The sequence below is a fragment of the Loxodonta africana genome, chromosome 27 (assembly GCF_030014295.1).
Source record: "Loxodonta africana isolate mLoxAfr1 chromosome 27, mLoxAfr1.hap2, whole genome shotgun sequence".
Classification (NCBI taxonomy): Eukaryota; Metazoa; Chordata; class Mammalia; order Proboscidea; family Elephantidae; genus Loxodonta; species Loxodonta africana.
In genome coordinates, this window is record NC_087368.1 from 9,758,208 (window position 1) to 9,774,882 (window position 16,675).

Below are 16,675 nucleotides of genomic sequence, written 5' to 3' on the forward strand. Positions count from 1 at the left end.
ATTTCTTTTTAATGAGCTAACACTCAAAGAGATGGAATTAAAGCAGGATTTTCAGTGAAAAACAAGTTGCAGAACAAAAAAAATCCCATTCGTGTAAAAAAAAAAAAAAATGAAAGTATGTATTTGTGTGCATGCAGTTATGTATGCCCAGAAATCTTCTAGAACTATTAAGATAACATGGAAACCCTGGTGGCGTAGTGGTTAAGAGCTGTGGCTGCTAACCAAAAGGCCAGCAGTTGGAATCCACCAGGTGCTCCTTGGAAACCCTACGGGGCAGTTCTACTCTGTCCTATAGGGTTGCTATGAGTGAGAATCAACTCGATGGCAACAGGTTTGATGGTTTTTTGTTGTTGCTGTTCATTAAGGTAACAGTGGTTACTAGTCTAGAGAGTGGAACTGGGAAATGGGGGTCAAAGACTTGTCCTTTTTCCCTTTAAACCTCTGTATGGTATTTGAGATTTTTACCATTAACTTGTTACTGTAAGCAGAAAGGAGCCCTAGTGGCGCAGTGGTTAGGAGCTAGGCTGCTAACCAAAAGATCAGCAGTTCGAATCTACCAGCTGCTCTGTGGAAACCCTTTGGGGCAGTCTGTACGCTGAGCAAATAATCAGAGAGGCTGGATTCTATGAAGAAGAACAGAGCATCGGGGTTAGAGGAAGACTCATCAACAATCTGCGATATACAGATGACACAGCCTTGCTTCCTGAAAGTGAAGAGGACTTGAAGCACTTACTGATAAAGATCTAAGGCAGCAGGCTTCAGTATGGATTGCACCTCAACTGAAAAACAAAAGTCCTTACAACTGGACCAATAAGCATCATCATGGTAAATGGAGAATAGATTAAAGATGTCAAGAATTTCATTTTACTTGGATCCACAATCAACGCCCATGGAAGTAGCAGTCAAGAAATCAAACAACTGCAAAAGACCTCTTTTACGTGTTAAAAAGCAAAGATGTCACTTTGAGGACTGAAGTCTGCCTGACCCAAGCCACTGTACTTATTTCAGTCACCTCATACGCATGCAAAAGGTGAACAGTGAATATGAATAAGGAAGACCAAAGAAGAATTGATGCATTTGAATTATGGTGATGGCAAAGAATTTTGAATATACCATGGACTGCCAAAAGAACGAACAAATCTGTTTTGGAGGAAGTACAGCCAGAATGCTCCTTAGAAGCAAGGATTATGAAACTTTGTCTCACATACTTTGGACATGTTATCAGGAGGGACCAGTCCCTGGAGAAGGACATAGTCTTTGGTAAAGTAGAGGGTCACCAAAAAAGAGGAAGACCCTCAACAAGATGGATTGACACAGTGAGCTCAAGCATAACATGAGGGTGGCGCGGGACTGGGCAGTGTTTCTTTCTGTTGTACATAGGTTCACTATAAGTCAGAACCGACTCGATGGCACCTAACAACAACAGCGATGCATAAAAATATGTTGTTTTAAAAGATACTATGCTACATATGGAGCCGTGGTGGCACAGTGATTAAGAGCTTGGGTGCTAACAAAAAGGTTGGCAATTCACATCCACTCAGCTGCTCCTTGAAAACCCTATGGGGGAGTTCTGCTCTGTCCTATAGGGTCACTATGAGTCGGAACCTATTCAGTGGCAGCTGGTTTGGTTTTTGGTTTATGCTACATATAAATATGATATTTTCAAGATTATATGTTAAATTTATTTGGATATCTAGGTTTCTGGAAATTTTGTTTAAATAATGACTGAATAACCCTGGTCACCAGGAAAAAAAAATAAGACTGATTTATTCCCCATAAGATAAATACCTGTCATGTCAATAAAAACTGCTGTGAAATTACCATAAGAAGCTACCACACTTCAGGTCTTAAGTTGTACTTTGCATTCCAAAGCTCCTAAAAATGGGACGTGTAATAGGTTCAGTACACTGGTTATTTTTAAGCCATGTAAAGCTTTTTCTTATTTCTGTGGGTACGTTTCTGTGTGTATGGGTACTTCAGTATCTTTTTATTTTAATATCTGACTTTGGTTTTACCTATTTAGGTCATGAGACTTGTGTAGAACTTCTTTTAGAACAGGAAGTTTTCCAGAAAGTGGAAGGAAATGCCTTCAGTCCATTACATTGTGCTGTGTAAGTAAAGCCCGAATGAACTGGATTTGGTGTGGGTAGTTACAGATTACTCCATTGCCGTGAGTGGGTGATGACCTTATTACTTTACACAGGATAAATGACAACGAAGGTGCTGCTGAGATGTTAATTGATACGTTAGGTGCCAGCAATGTGAACACCACTGATTCAAAAGGAAGGTAGGAGTTCAACTATGTACAAAAAATTTAATTTTAATAGAAAAAATTTTTTCACTCACCTAGTATATGAGAGTGTACATTAAAAAGTTGGTTTTTATATTTGCAGATACAAATTGTTAATAAAATCTTAAGTATTTTTGTATTATCGAAACTGCTTTTCCATTTATGGTTTTTAGTCAGTCCTCTAAAACATAAAATGTAAGATTTTCCATTTTTTTTTCAAGAAGTATGTTTGTTACTCAAAGATCATTGTTAACAAAGTTAACTGTTTTCTAAATCGGAATAAAAGGTAGAAGAGTGTCTGGCAGTTGTAGTCAGTAGCAGTATTTGGGTCAAGATTTGTTTTCAAAATTTCCTTTAATGATACAATGTTGTTTAGCAATTTTATGATTTGTCCTTATTTTTTTTTACTAATTCTAGTTTAATTAAGGCCTTTTACATTATCAAAAGTACTAATTTCTTTGGCAGAAATTAGTAAGCTCCCTGAAGCCCGTTTGTATGCAGGTGGTGCTTTTACCGGCTGAAACGTAAACGCTTCGGGGTGGTCACGTGTTTCCATTTCTCTGTATCGCAGAACTCCTCTCCACGCGGCCGCCTTCACAGACCATGTAGAGTGTTTGCAGCTGCTGCTCAGCCATAACGCCCAAGTCAACTCTGTGGACTCCTCTGGGAAAACACCTCTTATGATGGCTGCAGAAAATGGACAAACAAATACAGTTGGTAAAGAAACTGTTTAAGGATTTTGTTCTTCTAAGCTTATATATTGTTTATGTATAGCTTAGATCCTTAGTCTTCTGACATGTAATTCACTGCATTTTCTACTAGGTATCTCACCACTCCTGAGATTTCAAACCATTTACCTGCCTACAATCCACATTTCATTTAAGGCCACAGTGTTTTCATTGAATAATCTGCTTTAGCAAGGCAGTGCAGCATAGTAGTTATGAATACTGGCTCTTGAGTCAGACTGCGTGAATGTGAGTCCTAGATCTGCCAGCTAAGTAACCTTATTCCTTAGTTTCTTCATATGTAACATGAAAAAAATAATAGTAACTACTTTGTAAGATTGTTGTGAGGGTTACATAAGTTAATATAAACCCAGAGCACTTAAAACAATATTAAACATTTAGTAAGCAACTGAATAGATGTTAGTTGTTAATTGTTAGTGTATCTTACTTACACAACAATATAATTGTTCTGTACTATTATGTGATAAAATAATATGTACCTTACGTATTACTATATTCTTCTTGCACTTAAGTTTTTGCTAGAGGGATATTTTTGCAGTGAGTTATTGGTAATCTAAGAAACATGTTCGTAAACCTAAGAATTGATGCACTTTTTCCTCCCAGAGATGCTGGTTAGCAGTGCTAGTGCAGATCTGACTTTACAAGATAACAGTAAAAACACCGCCCTCCATTTAGCTTGTAGCAAGGTATGTACACGTTTTAAGGATGTATTTTTATGATTAATATGAACATTGGCATTTCAGGCTTTTCCACTTAACTGACATGAACAAAGCTAGGGACCATGATCTCTGGCATCCGGTTTCTTGAGCAAAACTATTAGCAAAATTTGTTAGGCCCCACAGTGTATGGAAGTCTCTAGTAAGTCAAATTGGTTTGAAACACATGCCTAAATAAAAATTAATGTCTTTCTTCAATCTTAACTCTTCTTGTCCTCTTCCCCTACTCCCACCTCACCAACACATATTGAGCAAATACTTAAGGCATTAATCAAGAGAATTCATGGCGTGTGTATGTACAGTGTTGTTCATATTGTATGGAATAGGGTTGGGGTGTGTTAACAAAAAAAACTCATTGCCGTCAAGCCATTCAGCTCATAGTAACCTTATAGGACAGAGTAGAGCTGCCGCATAGGGTTTCCAAAGAGTGGCTGGTGGGTTTGAACTGCCGACCTTTTGGTTGGCAGCCATAGCTCTTAACCACTGCACCACCAGGGCCACTGGATTGTGTTCAGTGTATAAAATTATCTTTAATTGTGTCCAAGTTTTTAAGAGTTACTTACCATAATTTTAGGGTCATGAAACTAGTGCCTTGTTAATACTGGAGAAGATAACAGATAGAAACCTCATCAATGCAACCAATGCAGCCTTGCAAACGTGAGTACTTTCAGTGTCTTAATGTAAACATTATAACCTATAATTACAAGAATGGTAAGTGTTTTGGTTTTTTTAACATGTGACTCTTGGAATTTGTCTCACTAATCACAGAAGCAGTTATAAAGAACAGTTTCTACAACTTACAAAACTCATTTTTAAAATTGTCACAATCAAAAGGCGTATTACTAAAAAAAGCTTTTAAATGGAAACTTTTTTAGAATATCGAAAATGTGTTTTTTCTCAATTCATTTACTCACGTAATTCTCTGAAGGGAAGTAGTACTATTCTGTGTATTTTATGGAAACCAACTGAAATAGTCTGTTATTTTGACATTAACAGTAAATGAGGTAAGAAGCTTCATAAGTGTCTGTAAACTAAAGAGGTTTAAGAAAGAATCAAGTCCTTAAATGTGAGCAGCCAGCCTCCAAGTTGACTGACATAGATCCTTAGAGTAGTGTCTCCCATCATCCTCTCTTTCAGTTTTCATTTGCTATTCCACTTTGAGACTTGGTAAAGAGAGAAATTTCTGAATACTGGTTTCTAGCCTGGGGTCAGTCAGATCCCATGAGGATTTAAAAATTAGTCAACCTCGTTTCTTTAAAAACAAACAACTTAAAAATGCAGTTTCGTTGGTTGGTAAGATATTTTGAAACACTGCGTCTTAAGTGGGAAAATAACAGAAGACATTGGTGATAGTGGGAATTTGCCAGCAGGCCCAGAGGCTAAGCTTGTACACATTGATGAGGAGCAGATGTGCCCTGCACAGAAGTTCTGCACCCCTCCCCTCATCCTCATTGCTGTTAGGACCGAAGACCTCAAGTTTGTATCTCTGGGTCTTCACCACCTGGCAAAAATGGCCTTTGACAGCCTGCTGTGTGAGTGTGTGTGTACACGTGTGCATGTGTGTACACAGTCACGTATGTACCTACAATTTTTCCCCAGACCTCTGCATGTTGCTGCCCGAAACGGGCTAACAATGGTGGTTCAGGAACTTCTGGGGAAAGGAGCCAGTGTGCTTGCAGTAGATGAAAATGGTGAGTAGGCTCTACATTCTTTTTCCTTAATGTCTGTCTTACTAGAAGCTTTTATCTTTTGATGATCCACATTTGAAGTAAACTTGTATATTTTTGATTGGTCAAAGAAGAAAGCTGATGTTAACACTGAATCAGACTTTCTTTTGGCAAAGGGAACGGGGGCAAGAGAAACAGGAAAAGTCCGTCTAACAGATGGACTTAAGAATTCTGATATCATCTATTCAACCAAAGTTAGTATTTACTCTTCACCACCTTTGTTGATCTCAGTAGCCAAGGAATTTGTTCTTTGCATAAATATTTATCAAGTTCCTTCTTAAATGTCACGTTCTTAAACATGTTATCTAAAGCCAGTCCTTCTACTCCCATACCAGATCCTGTCCCCTTTTACCTACTTGAGAATACCACTTTAGCAGTTCTCTCCTTTTGTGTTCTGCAGTAACAGTTTTTTGCTCTCTTCCTAGATTACTCCCATTGGTATATAAACATTATTTCTCTCATCTTAAAAAAAACCTTTTTTTAATCCCACTACAGGAAAAAAAAAAAGCCCTGCCAGCTACTGCCATATTTCTCTGTTACCCTTTGCAGCAAAATGTCTCAAGAGTTGGCTGTACTTTCTGTCCTCAATTCTTTTTCTTTCATTCTCTCTTAAATCCCCTGTAGTCAGGACTTTGCCCCCCTCCCCCATCGTGCAAAACTGTTCTCATCGAGATCACCAGTGGCCTTGACAATGTTAAGAGTCAATTCTTAATACATTTCTTAGTTTTCATCTTACTTACCAGCATTTGGCATGACTGATTACTGATTATTCCTTCTTCTTTGATACATTTTTTTTTTACTTGGCTTTCATGGAAGGGTCCCACACTTTCTTGGTTTTCCTCCTACATTACTAGTTGTTCCTTCTCAATTTCTTTTGCGGAGTTTCTCCCTTTTCCTTTCTAACTTCTTAATAATATTGGAGGGCCCTCGTACTCAGTCCTTGGTTCTTTTTGCGTTCTCTGTCTACACTCACTCCCTGGATGATGCTCTCCAGTCCCTTGGTTCTAAATACTACCTGTATGCTGAGAATTCCCAATTTTGTATCTCTAGCCCAGACCTCTCACTATCTCCAGACTTACATCTCCAGCTGCCTAATTGACATGGACATCTAATAAACAGCTCAAACCTAACATTCCCAACTGAACTACTGGTACTTTCTCTCATCACCCCCCAACGTCAACCCTCCCCCCACCCCCACAATGTGCTATTCCCTGCTGATCTCAATTGGTGGCAGTTCCCTTCCTTGTAGTTGCTCAGCCCAGAAACAGAGTCATCCTGGACTTCTCTCTCTCCCACCCAGTGTACAATCCATCAACATATACTATTGATTCCACCGCCAAAGTATATCCAAACTCTGCCTACCTTTTTCTGCTCTGGTGCTGGATCCTTCTGAAATATGGGGGAACATATTACTCCTCTGAATCTCAGATCACTCATGATTTTTATAATGAACTACAAACAAGCCCCTACATGATCTGACCCACCCCTTTTACCCCTTTGACCTCATTCTACCCTAAAGTATTCTTTGACAAAATCCTTCACCTGTTTCAAATCTAAGCTCAAATTTCATTTTCTTAATGAAGCCTATCCTGACTACCCTGTTTATACCACAACTTGTTGTGTCCCCCTACCGCAACATTCTTGGTCCTTGTTAACCTGCTCTGCTCTTTTTTCCACTGAGCTTGTCTAACATACGTAATTTACTTTTTTATTATGTTTGTATGTCTCCTCACTGGAATAAATGTAACCTTCATGAAAGAAGGAATCTTCATCAGTTGCATTAGGGTGCCTAGTATATATTGGGGGCTTAGTGAGTATTTGCTGAGTGCGTGATAATGCCAAGCATTTGCCTAAGTTCTGAGGATACGATGGAAAATAAGATACAGCCCACTCCCTTGAATAGAGACAAGAGTATAAATGGTTAGTTATGATGTACTTGAAGTAGTTCACTTGGGGTAAAACTGGAATGCTGTGAGAGGGTCTTCAAACCCTGTCTTGGCAGGAACATGGAAGACATCCCAACAAAAAGTGACTTCTAAACCAAAATTCACTGGACAATTAGAAAACAGAGGCAGAACTTTCTGACAGAGAGAGTGGCATGTTAAGAGACATAACATGGGGGTGGAGGTGCAAGTACTGAGTTAGGCCAGAGCCCTTCACTCAAATGCCTATAGATCTCTGCTTTAGAAAAATGTCACTTAGTCTGAAGAGGAGCAAGACTAGAGAAGGGAAAGGAATTAAGTTACAGGTGAAAGAAGATGGTAGGCAGAATTAAGGTAGAAGCATTGGGATGAAAAGATGTACATGGCTTCTGGAGAGCTTAAGACAGTAGACTTGGTGATGGAGTGCTGAGGTGTGGAAGGTGAGGAAGGAAGTTGCACATCCTCTAGCTTGAAGAGCTGTGTGAATGGAAGTCCCTCCCACTGATTGAGACAGAGAACGTAGGAGGAAGAGTTGGGTTCATTTGGGGGTTGTGCAAAAAGTGCAGTAGAATTTCCAAGTAGGTGATTGCATGTATAGATCTGGAGCCCAAAAGCAAGTTCTGGGCTGGACCTAGAGATTTAGAAATTATTAGCATATGTATGTGGTCAGTGAAATCCATAGAGATGGCTGGTATCACGCAGTAAAACAAGTTCAGACTCATCTAGGTTTAAAATAAACTTTTAGTATCAGTAAGTTACATTTCTAAAAATACAGCTAACCCATATAAGATATTTGGCCACACTGTGAGACTGTGAATCAATAGTTGATGATACCTGCTAACGTCCAAGTCTGTGTTGATTGTTTTCAAGATGTTATGCATCTGATTTAGCCCCCTTATAAGAGATGGAAGGAATGATAAAATAGACCGTAATGATTGCTAAGATTAAAAAAAAAGTTGGCTAGGATGTGGGGAAATTGGAATGTTTATCCATTGCTGGTGGAAATGCAAAATGGTATAGCTGTTGTGGCAAGCAGTGTGACCCACTAAAACTAAAAATAGAACTACCATATGACCCAGCAATTCCACTCCTAAGTATACACCCAAAAGACTTGAAAGCAGAGACTCAGAGACTTGGACTCCAGTGTTCCTTGTAGCACTAATCTTAATAGCCAAAAGGTAGAAACCACCCAAATGCCCAGCAGCAGATGGGATAAATGAAAAAAACAAAATGTGGCTCATACATACAGTGGAATACTACTATGCCAGTAGGAGAAATGAAGGATGGATACATACTACAATACAGATGGAGCTGGAAGACATTGTGCTGAGTGAAATAAGTAAATCACAAAAGGACAAATATCTTTATGACCTTGCTTATATAAAAAGACAAGAAAAGACAAATATTTAGAGAACAAAGTTAATTAGGGGTTACCAGGGGTGAGAATGAGGGAGAAAGAGGGAGTTTAACAGTGATAGCCGATTATTGTAATTACTGTCAATAAGTTGTATACCTGTAAAAAGTTGAATTCGCGAAAGCTGTGTGATAGATACATTTACAACAATGACCAAAAAAAAAAAAAAAAAAACTGCTGAGGCTGCTTATATACAGCCAGAAACCTCATGGCATTTGGTTTCTTGGTTTGGAGGTTTAGAGTCATGGTATCATGGGACATCCCGGTTAATTGGCCTAATAACGTGTTAGTGCTTCTGTTCTCCTTGTTCAATCTGTAGTGCCTAGGGTCTTAAAAGCTTGCAAGCAGCCATCCATGGCAGTCAGGAATAGGAGGTGGATATGAAATGTGTGACTAGTTGCCTCCTTTACCATAAGACAAGAAATGGATGGTACCCAGCTACGATTACTGAACATTTTGATCAAAGATTCCATCGAAGAATCCTGATCAAAGGGGGGAAATGTAGAACAGAATCTCAGATTCTTAATGGACTCCAGACTTCCTGCAGCCATGAAGGTTGGGTGAACCCCTGAAACTGTTGCCCTAAGATAATCTTTAAACCTTAAACCAAAAATATCCCCTGACGTCTTCTTAAAACCAAACAGGAGTTTAGCTTAACTAGTAAGAAATGCAGCTTTGAACATTATGCTCTTTTAAGAACTATCTACATGGGATCAAATTGACAACAGCAACTCGAAGAATAAGAACTTGAGGGGGCCGTGAGTTTATGTTAATGGGGGAGGTACAACTCAGAAAAGGAGGGTAAGAATGGTTACACAAGCCGAAGAATGTAATCGTTGGCACTAAACGATACATGTAGAAACGGTTGGATTGGTGTGTGTTTTGCTATGCATGTTCTCAACCACAACAACAAAATAAGTGAAATTATTTTGAAAAAAAGACCATAGTGAAGATCACTGGTGACCTGGTTATCTTCCAGCATACTATCACTGTGAAATTGTAATCATGGCCCAGCGTTAACAAGTTACAGTAAATAGCTATTTCAATTTTATAATCAATTCTAGACTTTAAATTAGTGATACAGTTATAAATTGCTCCAGTGGCAACAGGGGTTGATGGTTAGTTGGACTCTGTAGTAGAGACAAAGGGGCCAGAACATCCTGTGCCTATATTCACTGTAAGAAACGGGTTAAGTTACATTTTGACAAGTTTCTGGAGGAGGTGGAACATACTGTAATATACTTGCATAGGATGGGTAAGACCTTTATCTTCAAGAAGCTTGCTTCTCTTTAACTGACCACACGAACCCCACGCAGAGAGGTGGAGCCTGTGCTTGGTCATATTCTGACTAGGAAGCCCTCCTGAGGCCCTGTTCTCTCCCACCCCTGTGTTCAGCTGAGGAGTCATGGCCTGTCTGATGGGTTGCTCTGGCTGCAGCAACAGCAGCAGGTGCCTTTAGATCTTCAGAAGAGCCCTTGAAAGAAGTGTGGCCAGTGGAGAGCTCTCGTCCCCACTTTGAGCAGGCAGGGTCTGATTAAAAATACGCGTTCTCTTCAGCAACTCCTGCCAAGCTTGCAGGGGCATCAGCTGTTCTCTTTGACCCCTGACAAAATGGGAAATATATGAAAGGAAAATATTGTTTTTTTCTTTTTATATAGGCCAATAACATGGATGAAAATATATGGGAAATTGGAAACAACCAAATGTCCTAAAGCAGGCAACTAAACCATGGCATAACACACAGTGGGAGACCACGTAACAATGAAAATGAACAACTACAGCTATATACAACAACCAGAGTACATACTGTCTGATTCCCTTTATATTATGTTCAAAAAAACAGTCTGGAGTTAGTGTTTATCAATGAAAGTAGGAAGGGAGAGCAAGAAAATTGCCGCTTCGTAAGTCAGAATAGTGATTACCTTTGGAGAAGAAGAAAGGGGTAGTGCCTGGATAGGGGATGTGTGGGGCTTCTGGCATGCTGGTAATGTTCTTTCTTAATCTGGATGTTGGTTATGCAAATGTTTGTTTTGTGATAAATGAGCTTTTTAAAAATCTGTAACTTTTGATAAACGTGCATGTATGTGTGTAAAGGCTCAGTCATGAGTAAAAATGTAGTAAAGGCAACAGTGTCTAGATGTGCAACAACAAAATGAAGTTAGACTAAAGCATTAAGATATTTGCTGCTAAATACCTTTTAGAAGCTTCATGTGATCTGAAATAATCAACGTGAACTATTCCATACGGTATAATCTAAACTTGACATCACACAGTGTATTCCCTTCTCTCCCACTCCTTCCTCAAGATCGTGTCTTTATATACCAACTAATACTTCCTTCCTCAGTTTGCTGTGTTGATAATATTATGGGACCCTGTGGCTAAGGAGAGGAGCCCTGGTGGTTTAGTGGTTAAAGCTCTCTGCTGCTAACCAGAAGGTCAGTGGTTCGAACCCACCAGCTGCTCCATAGGAGAAAGATGTGGCAGTCTGCTTCTGTAAAGATTTACAGGCTTGTAAACCTTGTGGGGCAGTTCTGCGCTGTCCTGTAGAGTCGCTATAGGGTCGCTGAGTCGGAACTGACTCAGTGGCATTGGGTACTTGTGTGTATGTGTGTCTAAGGTCATTTGTCTTCTTGTAACAAAAGGAAAAGTTTCAAAAGTTCACCTGTTTAGTTTATCCACTGTTTTTCTCTAGTGGATTTATTTGACTGACCCCAAAAGTTAAAATGACAACCATTCAGTATGTGTCTTTTGAGCACATTTTCAGTGACTCATTCATGAACCTGTACACATTCAGATTTCTCCGCATTTAAACCCTTGCATAACTGCATTAACAGTAAGTCTCTGCTCACCATTCTGAAGTAAGATTTATTGACTTATGGTTTGTTCTTGTTCTAGCCCAGTATCTTCTGTGAGTTCAGATAAATATGGATAAACTGTGATATCTTAAGGAATCATCCACCTTTCAACTTCAGTTTCCTCTTCTGTAATGTCTCCTTCCACCCTAGGTTTCTATAACTTTTCTCTTTTTCTACTTTACTTATTGGAAAGTTCTGAATCATTCTGGTTCAACCAATTTATTGTAAGCCAAATAATTTAAAATGTGTCTAAAGTTGAAGGCCTTGGGCTTATATCCTTACATATCAGTAAAATGAGCCTCAGGATATTTCATTTGTAAATTCTGTCTTGTATTCCAGGTTATACCCCAGCATTGGCCTGTGCCCCCAATAAGGATGTGGCTGACTGCTTGGCACTCATTCTGGCCACCATGATGCCTGTCTCAAGCAGTCCTTTATCATCCCTGACATTCAATTCCATTAACCGATACACCAACACCTCAAAAACAGTCAGCTTTGAAGCTTTACCCATCCTGAGGAATGAACCTAGCTCCTACTGCAGTTTCAACAACATTGGCGGGGAGCAGGAGTACTTATACACGGACGTGGACGAGCTCAATGACTCCGACTCCGAGACCTACTGAGGCTGAGCCAGAGGTCAAAGGAGGGAGTTCAGACACTAAAGCTTCAACCTGTGCTTTTTCAGGAAAAAAGGCACTTTCTTATTCACATTCAGATTCAGCCTAAGAGGAAAGACCGCACAGTGAAGGAATGTCAGAGATGTGATGACATTAGAAAGAAGAGTTTTAAAGGCAAGTTTTGCAAAAGGAACTTCTAGAATCTTGAAATAGACTTGACCAGAGCAAAACACGGATATCAGATTGCTTTGTGGAGTTGTTTGATTTGGTTTTGCAGTGCCAGGAATAATTTGCGACACTGTGCACCCTAATCTGCTTACCGAGGCAACACCATTGTAAAAGAAGAGATACGGACACTAGATTTAAATTTTATCGGTAAAGTTACAACTAAATTTAAAGGCAATAAAAGTTTGGTACAGTAGGCATTATGTGCGCAGCGAATTGCCAAAGGACCAAGTAACTTAGAAGTTTTTTAATGGAATATCATTTTGTGGAAACTGGAGTAGGTGAAATTAGACATTATCTAAACCAAACACTATTCTGAAAACAAAGTTGAGATTTGGTTTTAAATTTTTTTTTTTTTTTTTTTTTTGAAAACATCTACAAGCCTTCTGTTGTATTAAACCATGAGAGAAAGCAGATGTATTTTTACATTTTGTTTCTTTTACATAAGAAATTTTAAAATCCAACTTTTATAATATTAGAAAACCAGCTGACTAGGTGCAGTCAGGGTGAAAATACTTGTGACAAAGACACGAGGTGGATTGTACTTGGCTTGGGTGGTTATTGCCCGGTTTTGAATGGTTTGGGTTTAAAACTGAATAATTTTCATTTAAAAATGTAAAGAATTTCTTAGAAGAAAAAAATTTCATGCAAATCAAAAAGTAGATTGTTTTCACCCTACTGCAGCTAAGTAGTCCTGGAGAATGGAATTTTCAGCCTCGCTACTTTGGATGGTAAACCTTCATCACCGATATTACTTTTTGAACCTCCACAATGGGTTGGGATTTTTCGTTGTTGTTTATTTTGATTTTTGAGTTACAAAAAAATGAAGAATCAAAAGAAAAAAAAACCCTTGTTATTCATAAATTAAACACCATCAGGTCTCTTGGAAGGCATTTATTTATAATGGACGAGATTTAAAATACTAAAGCCTTTAGGTGTCCTGTTTAGATTTATTTAAATTTTGTAACATTTGGGGAAAGAAGTAATTGCCTGCCGAATGCAAAGACCTCCTTTCAATTAAGAAAGAGAAAAGGCTCATGTTTAGGCTTTTAAATAACAATTTATGTGGTTCTGCTTTTACTGTAACTCACTTTTCCTGTGAAAGTGATTTCACACATGTAGGGGGTCTTACAGGTTTGGGTAAAGTTCCATAAATTGCAATGAAATGATACCCAATTTCATTTTACCCTTTTTGTATTGTGAAACTGGAAACTTTATGACATTGTAAATTATCAGCTGGTTTTTCTGAATATAAAGTGTGAAAACACAGAACAGTATTTTGATCTATTTGATAATTTTGTGGGGTTTTTGAAGAATTAATGAGCATGTACATAGAAATAGTGACTGCTTGAATACTGTATTTACTTGCACTCTTTCAGTACATCAAGATTCCTGTATATTTTAGAGAAAAATAAAACACAGATGTGAGTTGTATTTAATGAATAATGTATTTGTATCTGTGCATATTATCTAAAAACTATAAAGTTTCTAGGGCATTGACTACTAGATTTTAAGCATTTTTTTCTAAAATATTTACAGAAATTATAATGCAATCCTCCATCTTTTCTTTATAATATAAAGAAATCATAATGACCCCTTCCTAAGTATTAGCGGTAGGAAGGTGAATATGCATTTCAAAGCCAGTGGGCTACATTTTCTATTGTACCTTTTGAAGAAAAAAAAAAACTCAAGAGGATTCTAAAAGTATACATATGTGTGCTTTCTCTTTCCTTTTAGGAATTCCCTTCTGAATTCCCTGAGGGAATTTTCTAGAATCTCAGAATTGAAAGAGACCTGAGGTTCATCCAGTCTAACCTCTTAACCAGTGCAGGAGTCCTTCCTACAAGGGTGATCTTTCCACCTTGAACATTTCCAGTGACTCTACCTCACCAAGCAGTCCATTCAGTTGTTGAGCAGCTCTTACTATTAGAAAGGCCTTCCTTAGATGGAATTGAAGCCTCCCTCCTGGTAACTTCTGTCCTTGGGCCCAGGTCTGGCCTCGGAAAAAAAACCTTAAGAATGTTGGAAGGATGAATCTTGCACCTTCTGCCATGTCTTCCCTTTACAGGATGCTTGACTTATCTGCTGAAGTGATTTCCAGAAAGACTGATTAAACACACTGTCAGATTCATCACATCTGATGGGATCCAAGGTGTAGCTATAAAGTAACAAGCTGTCTTTATTTTATCTTCACACATAGCAGGACTTATATCCTGTATCGTTTATATGTAATTGATGCTGTTATCGAAAACATTCGTGAGGTGGTTCTTGCAATTGCTAGCCCCCTAAGAAAACTGTTTCACTGCTTTGTAATTGCATCTTGTGAGAGTCTGTTCCCCAGCTTGATCACCCGCCTCTTGTGGTCTTCAGTTGATGAGAGGAAGTTCCGAACTACCGTCTCAGATAGTATTTGAACAGCAGTAGTATTGTCTATAGAGTAAGTACATGGACTACTTGAATGAACACAGCACAGTAAGTTCCTTTATAGTTACACCTTATATGTCAAAAGCATTCAGGCCCTGCTCTGTAGACCAGTGCTACCAGTGTTTTTTATCCTCACACAGAATAGAAAAGCTGTTTGCCTTTTTTAACTTCTGCATGAAAGGTGACATCCGAAATATCCGATGTGTTAATAATACCAGCTTCTGCTCTTAGAACTACTTTGGGGAAAACAGCGGTAATAGCAAATGACCTCCTTTAACAGGACACTCAGCTCAACAGTGCCATTTAATGAGATCCAGGAGTCATTAGTTCAGGAGATCGCTAAGTGTAGCTGTAAATTTGGGGTTTAATTGGGCCTATATTGGACCTTTTAAATGAAATAAAATTTTTTAATGCAATAAATCAAGTGTCTTTCTTTTTTCCACACAAACTTCCTTTCCCTTATCTTAAAATGTGTAGCGTTCAGTTATGACGATAAGTTTTTACCTGTCTTAATTTAGTGACTTTTCAGTAAAGCTGTTTTCGGATTTAGATGAAACCACCTAAATAGGCTTTTCAGATAATAATCACTCATTTTTTACTGCTTTTCTGCTGTATACTTGGGGGTAGGAATGGGAAGAAAGTATGCCTAGACAGTGTGGTCTTCCCGCTATTACAGGAGCTTACAATTTCATCATGGAAAGGTATACCTGGAAGTAGAAAGCAGTAAAAGTGCAACTGAAGTAGAGATGAATTACTAAGGAAAGTCAGAGAACAAAAAGACCACTTGGAGAGCGAAGGATCAGAACCGGCTTCCTGGATGAGGTGACATTTAGGCTACACGTTGAGGAACAAATACAATTTAGGCAGGTAGAGAGGGACAAATGACACTCTAGGTGAAAAGAACAAAGCCAGAAGACCTTAAAATGATCGGTACGGGGGGAGGTTTAAGATGGTGTGGATATTAGCAGTTAGCATTCCTGAGCATAAAAAGGTCATGGAAACATACGAAAGAGCTAATTATAAATATGCACAGAGAGTAGAGAACAGAAGTGAGAACAAGTAGATATAAATAGGTGGGGGGGGCAGGTGAAGCAGATTTTAATAACCTTGCTCAAAATAGTCTTATGCAGGTAATAACAACAGCAAATGCCTACACAGCATTTATCATGTACCAGGCAAAGTTGTAAGTGCTTGAAAAACTTTATCTCTTAATCCAGACAACTGTGTACGAGGTAGGTACTATTATTAGCAGTAATTAACACATGAGGAAATAAACAGAGAGGTGAAGTAACTTTTTCCCAAGGTAACTCAGCTGGCAATTCTTGAAGCCTAAATTGAAATCTCAGCAGCCATTTGCATAGTCAGTGTTCTTAACTACATAACTACCTCTGACATGTTTTCTGTTCCTTGAAATTGGTGGCTTTAAATTAGAACACACTCAACTATTAAATTTTTAAGTTCCTTTCAGTTTTATTCTCCAGGTTCACTATTTTTAGAAGAAACATAAGTGTAACCACAGTAGGTGTTAATTGAATTAACACCTGCTGTATGCCAGGTACTGGAGAATCTAGGCGTACAGCAGTAAAGGAGGAGGGGACACAGTTTGCCCTCATGATGGAGTCTAAGAGAAAGACTCTCCTAACGTTCCAACTGGTACTGCTGCCTACCCCAAACCAAACCCATCACCATTGAATCCATTCCAACTCATAGCGGCCATATAGGACAGAGTAGCCCCATGA

At 38.7% G+C, this 16,675-nt stretch overlaps 1 protein-coding gene across 7 annotated transcripts in view; it reads left to right on the forward strand.

Annotated features, from left to right (window-relative positions):
* Positions 1-12,884, forward strand: part of ANKRD28 (ankyrin repeat domain 28) — a 221,893-nt gene extending 209,009 nt beyond the window's left edge. For 6 of the 7 annotated variants that reach the window (XM_010600471.3, XM_010600472.3, XM_023540020.2 and 3 more), the window contains 7 exons: positions 2,024-2,111; positions 2,204-2,287; positions 2,862-3,007; positions 3,640-3,722; positions 4,327-4,409; positions 5,352-5,443; positions 12,010-12,884. In XM_010600471.3, coding sequence (XP_010598773.1) covers positions 2,024-2,111; positions 2,204-2,287; positions 2,862-3,007; positions 3,640-3,722; positions 4,327-4,409; positions 5,352-5,443; positions 12,010-12,293 — 860 coding nt within the window. In that variant the 3' untranslated portion in view covers positions 12,294-12,884. The other variant, XM_010600474.3, reaches the window with a different exon arrangement.
* Positions 12,885-16,675: the final 3,791 nt, after the last annotated feature.